A 24,512-nucleotide genomic window follows, 5' to 3' on the forward strand; every position below is an offset into this window, starting at 1 on the left:
TCATCTCTTCCCTTCCATAAGCAGCCGAAACCGAAGTAAACAGGGCCAGTAAAGATTTAGCATGACTTGCTTTTGGGAAGGAGTTAACAGCAAGGCAGTAGGGGTTGTGTAAAGGGGCATGACTGAGCTGGGGCAAGGCAGCCAGAGAGGGGCGTATCGTCCAGTTGACACAGGCATGGGAAGAGATGCAGCGGTTTCTTTTGTCGAGGTTTATCTAGCAGCTCGGTGACGCAGGACTCTGTGCCCCAGTGTTTCCAGTCACGCGCACCCAGATGTGCATCAACCGCTGCTGGGGGACCATTAGCTCGGCGAAAGATGCCCTTTAGCCTCCCAGCCCAAAGAGTTGTGGACGGTCAGGTGTTGCAAGATTCGGGGCCACGTGCTGAGGGGCGGGTCCCCAAGCACGGGTTAGCCGCCACAGAGGCTCAATAGGGAAAGGTGACCGTTCTGCGTCCGTCCATCATGAGAGGCTGCATGCCCTGTCAAACCCCCTCAGGCCCACACATTTGATAGTAAATCTAACCTGTAATTGTAAATGCAGTGTGGCACCTCAACAGAGCCACATGCTATGTTGAAAGAAATTGAGCAGTATTGCACAAAATGAAATGTCAAATTTGAACGGTTACGTAACATACCCTATCGATAACATTTTAGAAGTACATTTTTAGACAAATGGAACTCCCAGTGCCTGAACTGAGGGGGGAGGGGCTTACTGTCGGGGAATGCCATCTTTTGGGTGCGACATTCAAGCTAAGCCCCATGTGCCCCCGGGGCGCTATTTTGAGGAGAGCAGGAACGTTTTCCCAGCGATCCGACCAATATTTATCCCTCGCTCCACGTCGCTCAAAGCAGCTCATAATCCTGCGGGTGACACGGCGGCACAGTGGTTAGCACTGCTGCCTCACAGTGCCAGGGACCCGGGTTCGATTCCCGCCTCGGGTGACTGTGCGGTGTCAGCACGTCCTCACCCCGTGTGTGCTTGGGTTTCCTCCGGGTGCTCTGGTTTCCTCCCACGGTCCAAAGGTGTACGGTTTAGGTGGACTGGTCATGCCAAATTGCCCGTTAGTGCGCAAAGATGTGTTCGGAGATAGGGCCTAGGTCGGGCGCTCTATCCGACAGCCGGTACAGACCTGATGGGCTCAGTGGCCTCCTTCTGCACCGTAGCCATTCTATGTTTGTGGGAGCTTGCTGTGCACAGATTGGCTGCCACGTATGTGGCACGACAATAGTGACTGCACTCAGAGGAGAGTAAAAATGATTCACTGGCTGTGCAGGGATTTGGAGACCCCTGAGGTTGTAAAAGGTCCTGTATAAATGCAGATTCATGAGCCAAAGTCAGTATTGGATGGGTTGCTTTGGATCGAAGGCTGTGATCAATACTTGCTGGACTGGCTGATTCATCTGGGCCGGTGGATATCAAGCAATAGTCACTGTGATCATTAAATCATTTGGCAGACAAACAGTAAAACCAACTCCCAGAGTACTGCTCTTCTTTTCTCCAGGACCAGTCCGAATAAAACTGAATGTGACACGTTATTTATATAATGATTATCAAGGAGCCAATTTGCCTTGTGATGCCCTTTGATATCCATCTTCCCTCCTGAGGAACCCTCGATGCAAAATCTTGTAAGTAATTCTGCAACTCAACCGCTTGTTACTGAGGAGCGTGTCCGCCCATTCCCCAGTGGGAAATGGAGACCATCCCACAGTCCCAAGTCACCATTAACCTTTCTGCCCAACATTAAACTACCGCTTTTTTTCAAAATAAGTGTTTCTAATTTAACACTAATATTTCTGGCACTAACACTCGACGCAGGAAGGTGCTGAACTGTGGAATTCTTTGCCCTTTGCTCTGGAGATTTCCCCTGGCACCAGTGGCCTCCCAGCCCATTGCCCTCGCAGCCAATGTTCATACTGCGTGTGCCAGTCAGGGGCGGCACGGTGGCGCAGTGGTTAGCACTTCTGCCTCACGGGGCCGAGGACCCGGGTTCGATCCCGGCTCTGGGTCACTGTCCGTGTGGAGTTTGCACATTCTCCCCGTGTCTGCGTGGGTCTCGCCCCCACAACCCAAAGATGTGCAGGGTGGGTGGATTGGCCGTGCTAAATTGCCCCTTAATTGGAAAAAAAAAAGAATTGGGCACTTAAAATGTTTTTAAAATATCTTTGGGTTGTGGGGGTGAGACCCACGCAGACACTGGGAGAATGTGCAAGCTCCACACGGACAGTGACCCGGGGCCGGGACTCGAACTCTGGTCCTCGGTGTCATGAGGCAGCGGCGCTAACCACTGCGCCACCGTGCTGCCCGTCCCACAACCCAAAGATGTACAGGGTAGAAGGATTGGCCGCGCTAAAGTGCCCCTTAATTTAAAAAGAAATGTGCGTGCCAGTCCGGCAATGGTTGGTGGGCTATTCAACCTTGGAAGGCATCAGAGCTGAGCCCTCTTGTTGTTGCCCCCGTTTAGAGCAGACAGAGAGGGGCAAAGCCGTGGAGGGATTTGAAAATGAGGATGAGTGCTTTTAAAATCGAGACTGATGCCGGACTTGCAGCCTTCCCTATCCACACCCCTGCCCCCCCAACCCCTCCTCGTTCAAGAAGCTCCGATGACTTTATCCAAATATTTGCCCACCTCTCCTCAAGGGAGGCAGTGTTGAATTTATTTTGCCTGATATCACACTGTTGGAACAATTCGGAACTTTTAAGGATGCTTAATGGAAATCGGCAGACTACCAGCCGATATTGACCAGCGCGCACAAGTGATTGGCGGGTGAGACTTGTTGGGAGTTTGTTTCAATTTATTTTGTTTGGTTTGAAAGATTGTTTTCTCTAGCCGGGGAGTTTAAAACCCCGGGGGAGTGGAGTGGAGTGGAGTGGGGGGGGGGTGGGGGTGGGGTGGGGAGGGGGGGGGGGGGGGGGTGGGGGGGGGGGGGGGGTGGTGGTCGGGGGGGGGGGGGGGACTGGGGGCAGGGCGCAGTCCCAGGATAAGGGGGATTGGGAGCGATCATTTGGGACTGAGATGGGGAGAAATTCTTTGCTCGAAGGGTGGTGAATCTTTGGAATTCTCCATCCCAGAGTGTTGTGGGTTCTCCATATATTTAAGGCTAGGATAGGCAGTCTTTTCGTCTTTTTATATTCTTTTAGGCAGAGGAGTTGTTGACAATTAGGTAGCCGTCCGATGAGAAGTGGGATGCAAGATGTTGCCGACTATGTTACTGATAAATACGAAGCATACTCAGAATCATTATTACGGCAGGAGGTTAAATGATCATTTCTGCCCTCTCGATGAGGCTTCACTAGGCTTAGATTGTTACCATAGTGACAGCGGAATCGTGACTCTAAATGGAACGGTTGCCAAACACAAGTCCAGTGGCCCCGGGCAGTTAGTTTTCAATTGGTTTCAAAGGTGAAGCCCTTCACATGGAGAACTGTACCTCAGAATGCACACAATTTGCTGCAATTCGAGATTAAAAGTGGCTGTGGCCTCGGATTGTGCTGACATTTTGAGTCCTACAAATGGGCTTGCTTGTTCACCCGCCGAAAGTTTAGGATCGAGAAGACTGGAGAATTGTCCTTCGCGCCTGTAGGTGACAACAGTGAAGAGTGCGTGCAATCTGTTTGCGCTTAAGCTTGGTATGGAGCTCATGATGAATGCCATACCATATTGTTGGTTATAGTGGGTCACGCGATGATGATGTGTTTCTTTCACATTGCACATCAGCCAAGCGAAGTTAATTAATGAGGTCTGTGCGCTCAGAATTAGCTCTTTGACTGAAGAATGGCTAGAATGCTGGACCCGCTGCCACTAGGGTCGATGGATGGAGTTTGTTTATTGTCAGGTGTACCGAGGTACAGTGAAAAGTATTTTCCTGCGAGCAGCTCAAACAGATCATTAAGTACATGAAAAGAAAATGAAATAAAAAGAAAATACATAATAGGGCAACACAAGGTCCACAATGTAACTACATTGACACCAGCATCGGGTGAAGCACACAGGGGTGTCGTGTTAATGAGGTCAGTCTATAAGAGGGTCGTTTAGGAGTCTGGTAACAATGGGGAAGAAGCTGTTTTTGAATCTGTTTGTGTGTGTTCTCAGACTTTTGTATCTCCTGCCTGATGGACAAAGTTGGAAGAGTGAGTAAGCCGGGTAGGAGGGGTCTTTGATTATGCTGCCCGCTTTCCCCAGGCAGCGGGAGGTGTAGATGGAGTCAATGGATGGGAGGCAGGTTCATGTGATGGACTGGGCAGTGTTCACGACTCTCTGAAGTTTCTTGCGGTCCTGGACTGAGCAGTTGCCATACCAGGCTGTGATGCAGCCCGATAGGATACTTTCTGTAAAAGTTGGTAAGAGTCAGTGTGGACATGCAGAATTTCCTTAGTTTCCTGAGGAAGTATTGACACTGTTGTGCTTCCTTGGTGATAGCAGCATTGACGTGGGTGGACCAGGACAGATTTTTGGAGATGTGCACCCCTCGGAATTTGAAGCTGTTTACCATCTCCACCTCGGCCCCGCTAATGCAGACAAGGGGTGTGTACAGTACTTTGCTTCCTGAAGTCAATGACCAGCTCTGTAATTTTGCTGGCATTGAGAGATAGATGGTTGTCGTGACTGGCACGGATACACTTAAGGGGCAGCTGGGCAACCCGATGTCGGAGAAGAGACTTGTATTTGTGGCCTTTAACGGCCACAGAATACCCCCAAGCATGTTCCAGCCAGTGGAGTCCTCTTTGAAGTGTGGTGGCTATTGCGATGTAGGAAACGCAGCAGTCGATTTGCACTGAGCAAGCCCACTCAAGCTAGCAATGTGACAATGACCAGGTCATCTGCTTCTGTTATACTGATTGAGGGATGCTTATTGGGTCGGACGCCAGGGAATAAAAGCGGGACGGTCTGACCCAGTCATTGCACAATTCATTCTGTGAGCTGGATTGAGCTGTGAGCGCTATACAGGTGCCGGAATGTGGCAACTAGGGGCTTTTCACAATAACTTCATTTGAAGCCTACTTGTGACAATAAGCGATTTTCATTTCATACCTGTGAGCAAGGCGATGGGAGCAAGGATGATGCTATTGAGCCCCTTTAGCCTATTTGGCAATTCACTTAGATTATCACTAATCTGTATATTAACTCCATTTACCCGCCTTAATTCCATAACCCGAACAATTCTTCAATCTCAATTTGGCTATTTTCAGTTGACCCCCAATTCTCAGTTCGAGTGGGTTTCACATTTTCGATACCCTTTCATATGGGGAAGTACTTACCCTGACTCTAATTTTAACGTTAGGCTCCCTAGTGGGGAAAGTTTCTGTCATTGCTCTCTGAACATCGTTAATTATCATAAACACCTCAATGAGATTACCCCGAAATCTTGCATACTCGAGTGAATACAAGCATTTTAAAAATCTTTTTCATGGGATGTGTGTCACCAGTCAGGACAGAATTTGGTCCCCTCCCATAATTGCCCTTGAACTGAATCATAGAATTTACAGTGCAGAAAGAGGCCATTTGGCCCAGCGAGTCTGCACCGGCTCTTGGAAAGGGTATTCTACTTAAGCCCCTGCCCCCGTAACTCAGGAACCCTACCTAACCTAAGGACAATTTTTGCACGGCCAATCCACCTAGCCTGCACATCTTTGAACTGTGGGAGGAAACCGGAGCACCCGGAGGAAACCCACGCAGACACGGAGAGAACGTGCAGACCCCGCACAGACAGTGATCCAAGCCGGGAATCGAACCTGGGACCCTGGAGCTGTGAAGCAACTATGCTAACCACTGAGCTACCGTGCCATGACTGGCTTGCAAGGCCAATTCAGCGGGCAGGTTGGATGAGCTGTGGGGTCGAATGGCGGCCAGACAGGGTAAGGGCATACGTGAACCCAATTGGCGATAGTTTCATGGCCACCATTGCTGAGAGTTTTCCATTTTAGGTTTCCTGCGACACCTAATATTCCAATTGCCAATGTCCCGTTATTCCAATAGCTGGAGGGGCTGGTTTAGCACAGTGGGCTAAACAGCTGGCTTGTATTGCAGAACAAGGCCAGCAGCGCGGGTTCAATTCCCGTACCAGCCTCCCTGAACAGGCGCCGGAATGTGGCTACTAGGGGCTTTTGACAGTAACTTCATTGAAGCCTACTTGTGAAAATAAGCGATTATTATTATTATTTATTATTATTATCTACTAATGGTGTAATCAAACCAGCTTCCTTGGTGGGATTTGAACCCGTATCTCACAGCCTGGGCTTCTGGATTACTGGCCCAGTGACTTAACCACTAAACCAGCATCTCTATCCAATCTGCCCTCCTAATTTAACCCCTTTAGCCCAAGATTAAGATACTTGTTTGATCTATATCAGAATTAATAATAATAATCTTTATTGTCACAAGTAGGCTGAAATTAACACTGCAATGAAGTTACTGTGGAAAGCCCCTAGCCGCCACATTCCGGCGCCTGTTCGGGTACACAGAGGGAGAATTCAGAATGTCCAATTCACCTAACAAGCTTGTCTTTAGACTGTGGGAGGAAACCGGAGCACCCGGATGAAACCCACGCAGACACGAGGGAGAACGTGCAGACTCCGCACAGACAGTGACCCCAGCTGGGAATCGAATCTGGGATCCTGGCGCTGTGAAGCAACAGTGCTGCCCCTAATAGCATTCTTGTTTAACTGAGGCTGATGAAGGAAAATCTTTGAATGTATCAGTCAGCCTCCCAATAGAAATATGTTTTTTCTGTGTTTAATTAGCTGATCTTGTCTCGGGTGGAAGTGACAGCATTGATGCAATTATTTTCAGCGACCATGGCTCGAGCAGAGAATATTTGGTCAGCCCGTCTTCATTTTCCCGCTGTCCAGTGACCTTGGCTGGAAAGTAATAATGCATCGCCATCATGGTGAGAATCTGCTCTGGCTTCACTATGGTGCCATTAATGGCCAGGTTTCTCATTGATCCTCATTCTCGAGGTTGATGTGTGAACATTGCGTGTTGGAGCCAGATATCGGATAACCGGAGGAACCAGAACCCAGCTTCCCTCTCAGACAACTGCTCGTCTGTCAAATGGAGTCACTTTAGAACAGAGATGAGAAATTTCTTCAGCCAGAGAGTGGTGGGTCTGTGGAATTCATTGTCACAGAGGGCGGTGGAGGCCGGGACGTTGAGTGTCTTTAAGACAGAAGTTGATAAATTCTTGATTTCTCGAGGAATTAAGGGCTATGGAGAGAGAGCGGGTAAATGGAGTCAAAATCAGCCATGATTGAATGGTGGAGCGGACTCGATGGGCCGAATGGCCTTACTTCCGCTCCTATGTCTTATGGTCTCAAATGGAGGTCTGGAGGCCTCGAAGGAGCAAATTGCCAGCTCAGGCTCAGGTGGTAGCCCCCTCGCCTCAGAATCACCAGGTTCTGGGTTCAAGTCCAACTCCAGAGCTTGAGCACAGAAATTGAGGTGGACATTAAGTGCAGCACCGAGAGAGTGGTGTGCTGTTGCAGGTTCCCTCCACTCCGACAGTATCTCCCGCTCCGGCAGTTCTCTACACTCAGACACTGGCCCCCGCTCCGACAGTTCCCTACGCTACAACAGTATCTTCCGCTCCGGCAGTTCCCTACACTCCGACACTGGTCCCCGCTCCGGCAGTTCCCTACACTCCGACACTGGTTCCCGCTCCGGCAGTTCCCTCCACTCCGACAGCAGCCCCGCTCTGCAGTGGTGTAGTGGTAATGTCACTGGACTCGTAATCCAGAGTACTCTGGGGTCGCAGGTTCAAACCCCACCACTGTATTCAATAAAATATCTGGAATTAAAACAAGTCTAACGATGACCTTGACACCATTGTCGATTGTCGTAAAACCCCATCTGGTTCACTAATGTCCTTTAGGGAAGGAAACCTGCCGTCCTTACCCGGTCCGGCTGACCTTGTACTGCAGACCCACAGCAACGTGGTTAACTCTTAACTGTCCCTTAAAGGGCAATTAGGGATGGTCAATAAATGCTCGCCCAGCCAGCGACAGTCTCCCCCTGCTCCGGCAGCCTCCTGTTGGAAAGTATTTGTTGGTTAGAGAGCACTTTGAGATGTCTCGCGATAGTAAAAGGCACTGTGCAAGTCCAAGTCTGTTTCGAATACAGTGCCAACATTTGTTGCCAACACACTAACGGTTGTTCCTTGCCTTCACCTGACATTGTGCCCCTCCTGTTTCTCTGCTAGCGCCCCTCTCACAAATGGAGCAGTGGACCTTGGGCCCTATGATTGGATGACAGCCAGAAGACGGTACTCTTTATCCCGCCTCCCGGACACCTCCCAAGCCGATGATCCTCTCCGCTCGTCCTCTCCAGGGCTGACTGTGGGCCACTCCGACGTTAACCTCAAGGCCTGCCTTTTCGACAGCGGGAAAAGGCGAGCACAGTTGGTGGACCGCCTGAAAGAGGCGCATGTCCTGATCGAGGGGCAGTCTGTGGAACTGCGGAAACGCGAGGATCAACTGCTGGAAAGCAAGGCCAAGATTGAGTTGCTGTCTGTCAAGCAGAAAGTGAGTGGCGTTTTGTTTTCTCTCCGATACATTGAAAGTGTATTTTCAAATTTAATTAGTGCTGTGGGAAAGTTCAAAACTAGGTCCAAATCGTGACTTTCACCATCTAGAAGGACAAGGGCAGCAGATACCTAGGAACACCACCACCTGGAGGTTCCTCTCCAAGTCACTCACCATCCTGGCTTGGAAATATATCACCGTTGCTTCACTGTCGCTGAGTCAAAATCCCAGGACTCCCTCCCTAACAGCACCGTGGGTGTGCCTACACCATGCGGTCTACAGCGGTTCAAGAAGACGGCCATCACCACCTTCCCAAGGGCAATTCGGGGTGAGCAATAAATACTAGCAATGCCCACATCCACTGCAATGAAGTTACTATGAAACGCCCCTAGCCGCCACACTGTTCGGGTACACTGAGGGAGAATTCAGAATGTCCAATTCACCTAACCACGTCTTTCCGGACTTGTGGGAGGAAATCGGAGCACCCGGAGGAAACCCACGCAGACACGGGGAGAACGTGCAGACTCCGCGCAGACAGTGACCCAAGCCGGGAATCGAACCTGGGTCCCTGGCGCTGTGAAGCAACAGTGCTAACCACTGTGCCACCGTGCCGCCCCTAACAACTTCAGCACGAAGTTGTAGAGAAACTTCATTCCCCAGAGAATTTCTTTTTTGCTTGTGAGTTGATTGTTCTTATTTTTCATTTTTAGCAATTGGAAAATTCTATTTCTCATCTCGAAGGGGAGAAGAACATGCTGGAAATGTCGCGACTTGAAGATCAAAAGAAAAGTGGAGCCCTGCAAAATAAGTAAGACTGGTAAATGTGTTGTGTGTAGCTCTGTGTCTGTGGGTAGAGGCCCAGCCCATTGTCTCAACGCTGCTCATTGCTGGAGCAATCTGAGACAAGTTACACAACCCCTGTGCTCTGCTCAAAGCTTTGACTCTTTGAGCCTTACAGCACAGAAGGAGGCCATTTAGTCCATTGGGCCTGTGCTAGCTCTTTGAAAGAGTTATCCAATTAAGTCCCACTCCCTGGCTCTTCCCCCATAGCCCTGAGAATCTTTATCTTTGCAAGTATTTATCCAATCCCCTTTGCAAGCTCCTATTGAAACTTTCAAGCAGCTCATGAAAGATCATCGTAAGTTTTTTGTTTTGAAAAAAATCTCCTCCTCTCTGGTATTTTTAAAAACCTTTCTTCCCTGGTTAGCAACCCAACCTCCAGAGGAAATATATTTTCCTTTGTTGCGCTATCAAAATGGCTCATAAAGGGCGGCACGATAGCACCGTGGTTAGCACTGTTGTTTCACAACTCCAGGGTCCCAGGTTCGATTCTGTGCGGAGTCTGCACGCTCTCCCCGTGTCTGCGTTGGTTTCCTCCGGGTGCTCCGGTTTCCTCCCACAGTCCAAAGATGTGCTTTGTCCTGGATAGTGTTCAGCTCCTGAAGTGTTGTTGCTGCTTCATTCATCCAGGCAAGTGGCGAGTATTCCAACACACTCCTGACCTTGAGCCTTGTAGGTGGTGGACAGGCTTTGGGATGTCAGGAGTTACCAGCTGCAAGATTCCTAGCCTCTGACCTGCTCTAGTAGCCAGAGTGTTGATATGAAAAAGAACAAAGAAAATTAAGGAACAGGCCCTTCGGCCCTCCCAGCCTGCGCCGATCCAGATCCTTTATCTAAACCTGTCTTCTATTTTCCAAGGATCTACTTCCCTCTGTTCCCCGCCCGTTCATATATCTGTCTAGATGCATCTTAAATGATGCTATCGTGCCCGCCTCTACCACCTCCGCTGGCAAAGCGTTCCAGGCACCCACCACCCTCTGCGTAAAAAAACTTTCCACGCACATCTCCCTTAAACTTTCCCCCTCTCACCTTGAAATCGTGACCCCTTGTAATTGACACCCCCACTCTTGGAAAAAGCTTGCTGCTATCCACCCTGTCCATACCTCTCATAATTTTGTAGACCTAAATCAGGTCCCCCCTCAACCTCCGTCTTTCCAACGAAAACAATCCTAATCTACTCAACCGTTCTTCATAGCTAGCACCCTCCATATCAGGCAACATCCTGGTGAACCTCCTCTGCACCCTCTCTAAAGCATCCACATCCTTCTGGTAATGTGGCGACCAGAACTGCACGCAGTTTTCCAAATGTGGCCTAACCAAAGTCCTATACAACAGTAACATGACCTGCTGACTCTTGTACTCAATACCCCGTCCGATGAAGGCAAGCATGCTGTATGCCTTCTTGACCACTCTATCGACCTGCGTTGCCACTTTCAGGGTGCAATGGGCCTGAACTCCCAGATCTCTCTGTACATCAATTTTCCCCAGGGCTCTTCCATTGACCGTATAGTCCGCTCTTGAATTAGGTCTTCCAAAATGCATCACCTCGCATTTGCCTGGATTGAACTCCATCTGCCATTTCTCTGCCCAACTCTCCAATCTATCTATATTTTGCTGTATTCTCTGACAGCCCACCTCGCTATCTGCAACTCCACCAATCTTAGTATCATCTGCAAACTTGCTAATGAGACCACCTATACCTTCGTTCAGATCATTTATGTGTATCACAAACAACAGTGGTCCAAGCACGGATCGCTGTGGAACACCACTAGTCACTTTTCTCCATTTTGAGAAACTCCCTTCCACCACTACTCTCTGTCTCCTGTTGCCCAGCCAGTTCTTTATCCATCTAGCTAGTACACCCTAAACCCCATAAGACATCACTTTTTCCATCAACCTGCCATGGGAAACTTTATCAAATGCCTTACTGAAGTCCATGTATATGACATCTACAGCCCTTCCCTCATCAATTAACTTTGTCACTTCCTCAAAGAATTCTATTAGGTTTGTAAGACATGACCTTCCCTGCACAAAACCATGCTGCCTATCACTGATAAGTCTATTTTCTTCCAAATGTGAAAATATCCTATCCCTCAGTATCTTCTCCAACAGTTTGCCTACCACGGACGTCAAGCTCACAGGTCTATAATTCCCTGGATTATCCCTGTTACCCTTCTTAAACAAAGGGGCAACATTAGCAATTCTCCAGTCCTCCGGGACCTCACCCGTGCTCAAGGATGCTGCAAAGATATCTGTTAAGGCCCCAGCTATTTCTTCCCTCGCTTCCCTCAGTAACCTGGGATAGATCCCATCCGGACCTGGGGACTTGTCCAATTTAATGCCAATTAGAATACCCAAAACTTCCCCCTTCCTAATGCTGACTTGACCTTGAGTATTTAAACATCCATCCTTAGCCTCAACATCCGTCATGTCCCTCTCCTTGGTGAATACAGATGCAAAGTACTCATTAAGAATCTCACCCATTTCCTCTGACTCCATGCATAAATTCCCTCTTTTGTCTTTGAGTGGGCCAATCCTTTCTCTCGTCACCCTCTTGCTCCTTATATATGAATAAAAGGCTTTGGGATTTTCCTTAACCCTGTTAGCCAAAGATATTTCATGACCCCTTTTAGCCCTCTTTATTGCGCGTTTGAGATTTGTCCTACTTTCCCGATATTCCTCCAAAGCTTCATCAGTTTTAAGTTGCCTAGATCTTATAGGGACAGTGTGGCTCTGAGGCAGAGCAGACAGGGAGAAGTTGCTGAACACAGTGGGTCTGGTGGCCTGAAGTGCATATGTTTTAATGCAAGAAGTATTACGGGTAATGCAGATGAACTTAGAGCTTGGATTAGTACTTGGAACTATGATGTTGTTGCCATTACAGAGACCTGGTTGAGGGAAGGGCAGGATTGGCAGCTAAGCGGTCCAGGATTTAGATGGTTCAGGCGGGATGGAGGGGGATGTAAAAGGGGTGGCGGAGTTGCGCTACTGGTTAGGGAGGATATCACAGCTGTACTACGGGAGGACACCTCAGAGGGCAGTGAGGCTATATGGGTAGAGATCAGGAATAAGAAGGGTGCAGTCACAATGTTGGGGGTTTACTACAGGCCTCCCAACAGCCAGCGGGAGATAGAGGAGCAGATAGGTAGACAGATTTTGGAAAAGAGTAAAAACAACAGGGTTGTGGTGATAGGAAACTTCAACTTCCCCAATATTGACTGGGACTCACTTAGTGCCGGGGCTTAGACGGGGCAGTTTGTAAGGAGCATCCAGGAGGGCTTCTTAAAACAATATGTAGACAGTCCAACTAGGGAAGGGGCGGGACTGGACCTGGTATTGGGGAATGAGCCCAGCCAGGTAGTAGAAGTTTCAGTAGGAGAGCATTTCGGGAACAGTGACCACAATTCAGTAAGTTTTAAAGTGCTGGTGGACAAGGATAAGAGTGGTCCTAGGATGAATGTGCTAAATTGGGGGAAGGCTAATTATAACAATATTAGGTGGGAACTGAAGAACCTAGATTGGGGGCGGATGTTTGAGGGCAAATCAACATCTGACATGTGGGAGGCTTTCAAGTGTCAGTTGAAAGGAATTCAGGACTGGCATGTTCCTGTGAGGAAGAAGGATAAATACAGCAATTTTCGGGAACCTTGGATAACGAGAGATGTTGTAGGCCTCGTCAAAAAGAAAAATGAGGCATTTGTCAGGGCTAAAAGGCTGGGAACAGATGAAGCCTGTGTGGAATATAAGGAAAGTAGGAAGGAACTTAAGCAAGGAGTCAGGAGGGCTAGAAGGGGTCACAAAAAGTCATTGGCAAATAGGGTTAAGGAAAATCCCAAGGCTTGTTACACATACATAAAAAGCAAGAGGGTAGCCAGGGAAAGGGTTGGCCCTCTGAAGGATAGGCAAGGGAATCTATGTGTGGAGCCAGAGGAAATGGGCGAGGTACTAAATGAATACTTTGCATCAGTATTCACCAAAGAGAAGGAATTGGTAGGTGTTGAGTCTGGAGAAGGGTGTGTAGATAGCCTGGGTCACATTGAGATCCAAAAAGACGAGGTGTTGGGCGTCTTAAAAAATATTAAGGTAGATAAGTCCCCAGGGCCTGATGGGATCTACCCCAGATTACTGAAGGAGGCTGGAGAGGAAATTGCTGAGGCCTTGACAGAAATCTTTCGATCCTCACTGTCTTCAGGTGATGTCCCGGAGGACTGGAGAATAGCCAATGTTGTTTCTCTGTTTAAGAAGGGTAGCAAGGATAATCCAGGGAACTACAGGCCGGTGAGCCTTACTTCAGTGGTAGGGAAATTACTGGAGAGAATTCTTCGAGACAGGATATACTCCCATTTGGAAGCAAATGGACGTATGAGTGAGAGGCAGCATGGTTTTGTGAAGGGGAGGTCATGTCTCACTAACTTGATAGAGTTTTTCGAGGAGGTCACAAAGATGATTGATGCAGGTAGGGCAGTGGATGTTGTCTATATGGACTTCAGTAAGGCCTTTGACAAGGTCCCTCTGTTGCTCTTTCTAGCTTTATTCTATTTGCTCTGTTTCGGTCACCTTTGCTCATGAGTCGCCAGGCATCTTTATGATACCGCCACGTGGTTCAAGTTTAGGTTATGATTTATGACACAGCACACCGCTGAGTAAGGATTAAAACAACGGTCATTTATTATATACAACAAGCAATATTAATACCCTAATACTACTTTCTATATAACAAACCTATCACTACTGCCCAATACTTAACTTAGGAAGAGCCCACCAGGTCAGGGAAACAAATGGCTTGCCCAATCAAATCTGGCCCGCGGGATTCAAAAGGGCTGCTACAGGTGGCTAGGTGTCTCTACTGGATAGCGATCGTTGGATTCACACTTACTGCTACCGGTGGCTGGTCTCCCGAAGGTCTCGAGCAGGCGAAGATGAGAGAGAGAGAGATCTGAACTTGGACCTTTACTTTTATGGGGCCCAGGGGCTTCCCGCCTCCCGGGGCGGCCCTTGACCCTGAGTCCCAAGTGATTGGATTCTGTCCCCAATCTCTGGGGTCGATGTGTCCAATGTAGATAGCCTGGGTCACATTGAGATCCAAAAAGACGAGGTGTTGGGCGTCTTAAAAAATATTAAGGTAGATAAGTCCCCAGGGCAATTCCTTGATCGGGGGGTGGTCGCTCACCTGTCTTTGTTTCGGCCACTGCAGGCGCCGACAGGTCTGGCCTGGTATTCAATTGCTAATATGTTGCAATTGTTCCCGGGGATAGCCAATTTAACTGTGGATGTCTGAGTTGATTAGGTGTAAACAGTCCTGAATGAAACTGCAGATACCTGGGTTGAAGGGCTGTTGATAGCCCAGAGTATCGATCTGGGCTATGTTCCCAGAGCTGAACATGCGAACCTGTCTGCAGCTGCCTGCTTGTGTCTTCTTGGCTGCTTTTCCCAGCAGTTTTTCGGGTTAGCCATATTAAACTGGGTTTTGGCCAGATTAATCGGAACGCAGCCATTTTACATGGCTACACCTCATGGTAGACTAGTACAAAAGGTGAAGTCACACGGGATCAGGGGTGAGCTGGCAAGGTGGATACAGAACTGGCTAGGTCATAGAAGGCAGAGAGTAGGAATGGAAGGATGCTTTTCTAATTGGAGGGCTGTGATCAGTGGTGTTGCGCAGGGATCAGTGCTGGGACCTTTGCTGTTTGTTGTATATATAAATGATTTGGAGGAAAATGTAACTGGTCTGATTAGTAAGTTTGCAGACGACACAAAGGTTGGTGGAATTGCAGATACCGATGAGGACTGTCAGAGGATACAGCAGGATTTAGATTGTTTGGAGACTTGGGCGGAGAGATGGCAGATGGAGTTTAATCCGGACAAATGTGAGGTAATGCATTTTGGAAGGTCTAATGCAGGTAGGGAATATACAGTGAATGGTAGAACCCTCAAGAGTATTGAAAGTCAGAGAGATCTAGGAGAACAGGTCCACAGGTCACTGAAAGGGGCAACACAGGTGGAGAAGGTAGTCAAGAAGGTATACGGCATGCTTGCCTTCATTGGCCGGGGCATTGAATATAAGAATTGGCAAGTCATGTTGCAGCTGTATAGAACCTTAGTTAGGCCACACTTGGAGTATAGTGTTCAATTCTGGTCGCCACACTACCAGAAGGATGTGGAGGCTTTAGAGAGGGTGCAGAAGAGATTTACCAGAATGTTGCCTGGTATGGAGGGCATTAGCTATGAGGAGCAGTTGAATAAACTCGGTTTGTTCTCACTGGAACGACGGAGGTTGAGGGGCGACCTGATCGAGGTCTACAAAATTATGAGGGGCATAGACAGAGTGGATAGTCAGAGGCTTTTCCCCGGGGTAGAGGGGTCAATTACTAGGGGGCATAGGTTTAAGGTGAGAGGGGCAAGGTTTAGAGTAGATGTACGAGGCAAGTTTTTTACACAGAGGGTAGTGGGTGCCTGGAACTTGCTACCGGAGGAGGTGGTGGAAGCAGGAACGATAGTGACATTTAAGGGGCATCTTGACATGAATAGGATGGGAATAGAGGGATACGGACCCAGGAAGTGCAGAAGATTGTAGTTTAGTCGGGCAGCATGGTCGGCACGGGCTTGGAGGGCCGAAGGGCCTGTTCCTGTGCTGTACATTTCTTTGTTCTTTGTTCTTATGTATGCTTCCTTTTTCATCTTAGCTAGTCTCACAATTCCACCCATCACCCCATGGTTCCCTAATCTTGCCATTTCTATCCCTCATTTTCACAGGGACATGTCTGTCCTGCACTCGAATCAACCTTTCCTTAAAAGACTCTCACATTTCAAATGTGGATTTACCCTTAAACAGCTGCTCCCAATCCACATTCCCTAGCTCCTGCCGAATTTTGTTATACTTGGCCTTTCCCCAATTTAGCACTCTTCCTTTAGGACCACTCTCGTCTTTGCCCATGAGTATTCTAAAATTTACGGAATTGTGATCGCTATTCCCAAAGTAATCACTGACTGAAACTTCAACCACCTGGCCGGGATCATTCCCCAATACCAGACCCAGGATGGCCCCTTCCCGAGTTGGACTATTTACATACTGCTCTAAAAAAAATCTCCTGGATGCTCCTTACAAATTCTGCTCCATCCACGCCTCCAACACGACATGAGTCCCATTCAATGTTGGGGAAGTTAAAATCTCCCATCACGACCACCCCATTCCTATATTTTTCAATAATCTGTCTACATATTTGTACCTCTACTTCACGTTCGCTTTTGGGAGGCATGTAGTAAAGTCCCAACAATGTTGCTGCACCCTTCCTATTTCTTAGCTCTACTCGTATTGCCTCAGTGCTCGAATCCTCCATCGTGCCCTCCTTAATCACAGCTGTGATATCATCTCTGACCAGTAATGCAACTCTTCCACCCCTTTTACCTCCCTCTCTATCCTCCTGAAGCATCTATAGCCTGGGATATTTAGTTGCCAGTCTTGCCCTTCCCTCAACCAAATCTCAGTAATACCAATAACATTATACTCCCAGGTACTAATCCAAGCCCTAAGTTCATCTGCCTTACCTGCTACACTTCTCGCATTGAAACACATGCACCTCAGACCACCTGTCCCTTTGCGTTCATCATCTGTTCCCTGTCTACTCTTCCCCTTAGTCACATTGAGTTTATTATCTAGTACCTTACTGGCTTTAGTTGCTGCCTCTTTACTGACCACTAACTTCCTAATCTGGTTCCCATTCCCCTGCCACATTAGTTTAAAACCTCCCCAACAGTGTTAGCAAAAGCACCCCCTAGGACATTGGTTCCAGTCCTGCCCAGGTGTAGACCATCCGATTTGTAATGGTCCCACTGCCCCCAGCAGCGGTTCCAATGTCCCAAAAATCTGAACCCCTCCCCCCTGCACCATCTCTCAAGCCACGTATTCATTCTGACTATTCTTGAATTTCTACTCTGACTGTCTCGTGGCACTGGTAGCAATCTGAGATTACTATCTTTGAGGTCCTACTTTTTAACTTAACTCCTAACTCCCTAAATTCTGATTGTAGGACCTCATCCCGCTTTTTACCTATATCGCTGGTGCCTATATGCACCATGACAACTGGCTGTTCACCCTCCCCCTTCAGTATGTCCTGCAGCCGATCTGAGACATCCCTGACCCGTGCACCCGGGAGGCAACATACCATTCGGGAGTCTCGTTTTCGACCACAGAAACGGCTGTCTACTCCCCTTCCAATTGAATCCCCTCTGACTATAGCCCTGCCAGTCTTTTTCCTGCCCTTCTGTGCAGCAGAGCCAGCCACGGTGCCATGAACCTGGCTACTACTGCCTTCTCCTGGTGAGTCATCTCCCCCAGCAGTATCCAAAACGGTACACCTGTTTTGGAGGGAGATGACCGCAGGGGACACCTGCACTGCCTTCCTGCTCTTTCTCTGCCTTTTGGTCACCCATTCCCTGTCTCCCTCACCAATCCTAATCTGCGGTGTGACCAACTCACTGAACGTGCTATCCACGACCACCTCAGCATCGCGGATGCTCCAAAGTGAGTCCATCCGCAGCTCCAGAGCCGTCATGCGGTCTAACAGGAGCTGCAGCTGGACACACTTCCCACACACGAAGGAGTCAGGGGCATCGGCCGCGTCCCTGAACTGCCACATTGAGCACGAGGAGCATAACACGGGTCTGGGATCTCCTGCCATTTTTCCACTTTATCTTAACTGATTACAAATATAATATCAAATAATGAATAAGTGAAAGGAATAAAGATTTTACTTAACAATCACAATACTTACCAATACACAATGAGTTAAATTCCTCCCAGCTACTGCTAATTGGAGCACTTTCCTTACCAGCCAATCAGATCACTGCTTTGCTGTGATGTCACTCTTCAAGGTAAGTTTTTAAAGAGGAAAACTTACCTTCCCGACAGACCCCTGGCCACTGCTCCTGCCTAAAATCTGAAGGCCGCTTCTCCGGCAACTGTGTCCCCACTCTCCTCACGCTCTTTTATCCTGTGTCCCCGCTGCTCTCCTAGTGCTCTTTTATCCTGTGTCCCCGCCGCTCTCCTCGCGCTATTTCACTGAGTCCCCGCCCCTCTCCTCGCGCTCTTTCACTGCAGGCTGTGATGTCACAGTTCAACTTCTTTCCACTACTACCTGCCCTCGAGTCTCCCTCTTGATCTTTACTCGGCTGGGATCCTTACAGTGATTGTCTTTTTTTTTTGGTTAGAGGGGGAGGTAGGGAGGGAAACACTGAAGAAGTGTTTCGGGTTTAACTGTCACTTGACAACAGCTCCTCCACAAACCACCTTCAAGATACGTTGACCGCAATGCACTGATGCAAATTTTCCCTACAACAGCCAATCAGCAGCTCCTTTTTACTGCCCTCTGCTGGATGCTTGCCTTGACTTGAACGCCTAGGGTGTCTTGCTCAGGTACACTTTCTGGATGCAGTGACCGTAATGCACTGATGCAAATTTTCCCTGCAACAGCCAATCAGCAGCTCCTCTCTACTACCCTCTGCTGGGTAGTCCAGTTCAGATTCTGGTCAATGGTAACCCCACAGGCTGTTGAGAGTGGAGGATTCAGCCATGGTAATGCCATTGAGTGACAAGGGACGGTGGTTGGAGTCTCTCTTGTTGGAGATGGGCATTGCCCGGCACTTGTGTGACATGAGTGCTACTTGACACTTAGCCCAAGCTTGAAGCAGTTATCAAAGTACTGCACTTTAAGATGTTGCAATGTAGGAAATGGCAGCCAATTTGCTGCAAACAGTAACGTGATAATGAGCAGCTCATCTGTTTTGTAGTATTATAATATTAATAACATCTTTATTATTCTCACAAGTGGGCTTACATTAACACTGCAATGACGTTACTGTGAAAATCTCCTCGTCGCCACACTCTGTCGCCTGTTCGGGTACACTGAGGGAGAATTCAGAATGTCCAATTCATCAAACAGCACGTCTTTCAGGACTTGTGGGAGGAAACCGGAGCACCCGGAAAAAACCCATGCTGACACGGGGAGAACGTGCAGACTCCACACAGACAGTGACCCAAGCCGAGAATCGAACCTGGGACTCGTTGGGGAATAAATATTTGGCCTGGACGCTGGGGATAAGTCCCTACTGTTCAAAGTAGTGTCACAGGATTTTGTCTCTGCATCTGAGAGAGCAGAGAAGGTTTTGGTTTAACATGCCAGCTGGAAGACAGCAGCTCTGAGAGTGCAGCATTCCCTCAGTGCTGCAAGGGGTAGGTCAACATGGATTAGATGCTCAGGTCCCTGGGGAGGGACGGGGACGGGGGGGTGGGGACTCGAACCCAAGCGTTCCTGCCTCGAGGTAAGAGTGCGACTCACTAAACCCGGAACGATACCTGACAAGGGAGTATTAAGTTCTCTGTCCGGCAGCCAATGTACTATTCCTGAGCAATGAAAAAAATCTGTTTGTTCTGTTCAGGGTTTCACATCTGGAGGCTGAAATGGCGAAAACAAAATCGTCACTGGATTTGATCAGCCACAGCCACGGGACTAACCCGTCGCAGACCTCCCTGTTCTCCTTGACAAAATTGGAAGATGGGCCACTGAAGCAGGTGAGCACTGTAAAGGCGGTTTATCACTGCAACCATTGTCATGTTTGATCGTTAGCGAGCTGATCTGCCTTGTGCAGGGGCATTGTTGGGGGCCACGCGGTGAGTCCTGTGAACGGTTTTGGGCCCCTCACTAACATTGATTGCAGTCCGTTCGAAGACTCACTTGGCTGACGGGTCTGTCCCGTGAGAAAGACAAAGCAGGTTGGGCCTCTTTGCTGTTTGGGAGAATGAGAAATGATCTTATTGAAACATATAAAATGTTTCAAAGGGCGGGCTCGACTGGATCGATGCTGAAAGATGTTTCCTCTCGTGGGGGGGGGGGGGGGGGGGGGGGGGGGGGGGTCTAGAAATAGGGACCACAATTTCAAATTAAGGGGCTCCTCTTCTTTTTAAGATGGGGAGGAGGGGCGCAGTGGTTAGCACTGGGACTGCGGTGCTGAGGACCCGTGTTCGAATCCCGGCCCTGGGTCACTGTCCATGTGGGGAGTTTGCACATTCTCCCCATGTCTGCGTGGGTTTCACCCCCACAACCCAAAGATGGGCTGGTTTAGCTCAGTGGGCTGGACAGCTGGTTTGTGATGCAGAACAAGGCCAGCAGCGCGGGTTTAATTCCCGTACTAGCTTACCCGAACAGGCGCCGGAATGTGGCGACTAGGGGCTTTTCACAGTAACTTCATACTTGTGATAATAAAAGGTTATTATTTTTAAAAAATATTTAGAGTACCCGATTAAATTTGTTTTCCAATTAAGGGACAATTTAGCGTGGACAATCCACCTGCCCTGCACATCTTTGGGTTGTGGGTGTGAAACCCACGCAGATACGGGGAGAATGTGCAAACTCCACACGGACAGTGACCCAGGGCCGGGATTCAAACCCGGGTCCTCAGTGCAGCAGTTCCAGTGCTAACCACTGCGCCACATGCCGCCTATAAAAGGTTATTATTAGGTGTGCTAGTTAGGTGGATTGGCCACACTAAATTGCCCCATAATCTGAAAAATAAAAATAATTGGCTACTCTAAATTAATAAAAAGAACAGAAAAAGTTTTAAGATGGGTTTGAGGAGGAATTTCTTCTCTCGGAGGCTATTAGCGTGTCGAATTCTCTCCCGCAGTGAGCATTGGAGGCTGGGTCTTTGAATGTATTCAGGGTTGAGGTGGACCGATTTTTGAGTGTCCTGTGGGGGGGGACAGGCAGGTAAGTGGAAACCACAATCAGATCAGACCTGACTGGCGGAACAGCTTTGAGGGGCTAGAATGACCGACCCTTATTCCTTATGATCGTATGACCGAGTATTTAGAGGGGAGGGGTTAAAGGGCAAGGGTTAATTGGGCTAGAGCTGCACAAAGGTCATCCAGAACCCATTTGAAAATGCACCTCCTGTCTTTTAAATGAATGCATTTGCTACGGATTCTACAGTCTCCATTTCTGCACCCTCTCTAAAGCCTCCACGTCCTTTTGGTAGTGTGGCGACCAGAATTGAACACTTGGGGTATAGTGGTCAATTCTGGTGGCCACACTACCAGAAGGACGTGGAGCCTTTAGAGAGGGTGCAGAAGGGATTTACCAGGATGTTGCCTGGTATGGAGGGCATTAGCTACGAGGAGCGGTTGAATAAACTCGGTTTGTTCTCACAGGAACGACGGAGGTTGAGGGGCGACCTGATAGAGGTCTACAAAATTACGAGGGGCATAGACAGAGTGGATAGTCAGAGGCTTTTTCCCAGGGCGGAGGGGTCAATTACTAGGGGGCATAGGTTTAAGGTGCGAGGGGCAAGGTTTAGAGGAGATGTACGAGGCAAGTTTTTTTACACAGAGGGTAGTGGGTGCCTGGAACTCGCTGCCGGGGGAGGTGGTGGAAGCAGGGCCGATAGTGATGTTTAAGGGGCATCTTGACAAATACAGGAATAGGATGGGAATAGAGGGATACGGACCCAGGAAGTGCAGAAGATTTTAGTTTAGTCGGGTAGCATGGTCGGCGCAGGTTTGGAGGGCCGAAGGGCCTGTTCCTGTGCTGTACTTTTCTTTGTTCTTTGTATTTCTTTTTAAAAAAATTTAAAGCAGGCAATTATTTTTTTCCAATTAACGGCCAATTTAGCATGGCCAATCCACCGAACCTGCACATCTTTTTGGTTGTGGAGGTGAAACATACGCAGACACGGGGAGAGTTCTTTGTATTTCTAACGGGGACTATCCGCATCAGCCTGCCATGCTGCAGGTATAGCTCCCAGCAGCCTGATCGCATCCGAGGCCTGCCGCTGGAGCACGGAGGAGGGGGAGGGGGATAGTGAATCTGCTTTCCTTCGCGATTGGGACTCTGGTACAGGAATGAAGCTGGCTATCTGCGCCGACTCTGCCCGCCCATTAACGTGGTTGGGCAGAGCAGGAGCAAAGTCGGGGTGCATTTTGCCCCGTGCACAAGCTGATGGACGCTTGTCACTCCCTCCCCCTCAAAGCGGGGCTGGTTTCGCACAGTGGGCTAGATAGGTGGTTTGTAATGCAGAACAATGCCAGCAGCGCAGGTTCAATTCCCGTACCAGCCTCCCCGAACAGGCGCCGGAATGTGGTGACTAGGGGTTTTTCACAGTAACTTCATTGAAGCCTACTTGTGACAATAAGTGATTATTATTATTGTTATTTATCAACTTATTGGTGAATTCATACAGCTGCCTCATGGCACTTTACCAATTATTGAATTGTAGTCACTGTTGTAATGTAGGATATGCAGCAGCCCAGTAAGATCCCACAAATGGCAATATTATAATGGCCAGGTGTACTGTTTATTTGTGATGTCGATTGATAGGATAAATGTTGGTTGTTTAGCACAGGACTAAATCGCTGGCTTTTAAAGCAGACCAAGGCAGGCCAGCAGCACGGTTCGATTCCCGTAACAGCCTCCCTGAACAGGCGCCAGAATGTGGCGACTAGGGGCTTTTCACAGTAACTTCATTTGAAGCCTACTTGTGACAATAAGCGATTTTCATTTCATTTCATTTTCAAATAGTGCCACGGGATGGTTTGCTCCCAGCCCGGCAGGCAACTGGGATCTTGGTTCGCCCGATAGACAGAACCTCCGACAGTGCTGCACTCCCTCAACACTGGGATTTATCCTAAGATTCTCTGGGAAGCTAGAGAGGAGATTGCTGAGTCTTTGGCTTTGATCTTTAAGTCATCTTTGACTGCAGGAATAATGCCAGAAGACTGGAGGATAGCAAATGTTGTCCCCTTATTCAAGAAGGGGAGTAGAGACAACCCCGGTAACTATAGACCAGTGAGCCTTACTTCTGTTGTGGGCAAAATCTTGGAAAGGTTTATAAGAGATAGGATGAATAATCATCTGGAAAGGAATAATTTGATTAGAGATAGTCAACACGGTTTTGTGAAGGTTAGGTCGTGCCTCACAAACCTTATAGAGTTCTTTGAGAAGGTGACCAAACAGGTGGATGAGGGTAAAGTAGTTGATGTGGTGTATATGAATTTCAGTAAAGCGTTTGATAAGGTTCCCCACGGTAGGCTACTACAGCAAATACGGAGGCATGGGATTCAGGTTGATTTAGCAATTTGGATCAGAAATTGGCTAGCAGGAAGAAGACAAAGGGTGATGGTTGATGGGAAATGTTCAGACTGGAGTCCAGTTACTAGTGGTGTACCACAAGGATCTGTTTTGGGGTCACTGCTGTTTGTCATTTTTATAAATGACCTGGAAGAGGGCGTAGAAGGATGGGTGAGTAAATTTGCAGATGACACTAAAGTCGGTGGAGTTGTGGACAGTGCGGAAGGATGTTACAAGTTACAGAGGGACATAGATAAGCTGCAGCGCTGGGCTGAGAGGTGGCAAATGGAGTTTAATGCAGAAAAGTGGAAGGAATAACAGGAAGACAGAGTACTGGGCTAATGGTAAGATTCTTGGCAGTGTGGATGAGCAGAGAGATCTCGGTGTCCATGTACATAGATCCCTGAAAGTTGCCACCCAGGTTGAGAGGGTTGTTAAGAAGGATTATGGTGTGTTAGCTTTTATTGGTAGAGGAATTGAGTTTCGGAGCCATGAGGTCATGTTGCAGCTGTACAAAATTCTTGTGCGGCCGCATTTGGAGTATTGCGTACAATTCTGGTCGCCGCATTATAGGAAGGATGTGGAAGTATTGGAAAGGGTGCAGAGGAGGTTTACCAGAATGTTGCCTGGTATGGAGGGAAGATCTTATGAGGGAAGGCTGAGGGACTTGAGGCTGTTTTCGTTAGAGAGAAGAAGGTTAAGAGGTAACTTAATTGAGACATACAAGATGATCAGAGGATTGGATAGGTGGACAGTGAGAGCCATTTTCCTCAGATGGTGATGTCTAGCACGAGGGGACAGAGCTTTAAATTGAGGGGAGATAGATATAGGACAGATGTCAGAGGTAGGTTCTTTGCTCAGAGAGTAGTCAGGGCGTGGAATGCCCTGCCTGCAACAGTAGTGGACTCGCCAACACTAAGGGCATTCAAATGGTCATTGGATAGACATATGGACGATAAGGGAATAGTGTAGATGGGCTTTAGAGTGGTTTCACAGGTCGGCGCAACATCGAGGGCCGAAGGGCCTGTACTGCGCTGTAA

At 48.5% G+C, this 24,512-nt stretch overlaps 1 protein-coding gene across 3 annotated transcripts in view; it reads left to right on the forward strand.

Moving 5' to 3' along the window:
- The window catches only part of LOC140404390 (uncharacterized), a 135,875-nt gene that overhangs the window by 13,732 nt on the left and 97,631 nt on the right, over positions 1 to 24,512 (forward strand). For all 3 annotated transcript variants that reach the window (XM_072492841.1, XM_072492842.1, XM_072492843.1), the window contains exons 3-5: positions 8,194 to 8,515; positions 9,226 to 9,323; positions 19,790 to 19,922. In XM_072492841.1, coding sequence (XP_072348942.1) covers positions 8,194 to 8,515; positions 9,226 to 9,323; positions 19,790 to 19,922 — 553 coding nt within the window. The remainder of the gene's footprint in view (positions 1 to 8,193; positions 8,516 to 9,225; positions 9,324 to 19,789; positions 19,923 to 24,512) is intronic.

The sequence above is a fragment of the Scyliorhinus torazame genome, chromosome 30 (genome assembly GCF_047496885.1).
Source record: "Scyliorhinus torazame isolate Kashiwa2021f chromosome 30, sScyTor2.1, whole genome shotgun sequence".
In the NCBI taxonomy this organism is placed as follows: domain Eukaryota; kingdom Metazoa; phylum Chordata; class Chondrichthyes; order Carcharhiniformes; family Scyliorhinidae; genus Scyliorhinus; species Scyliorhinus torazame.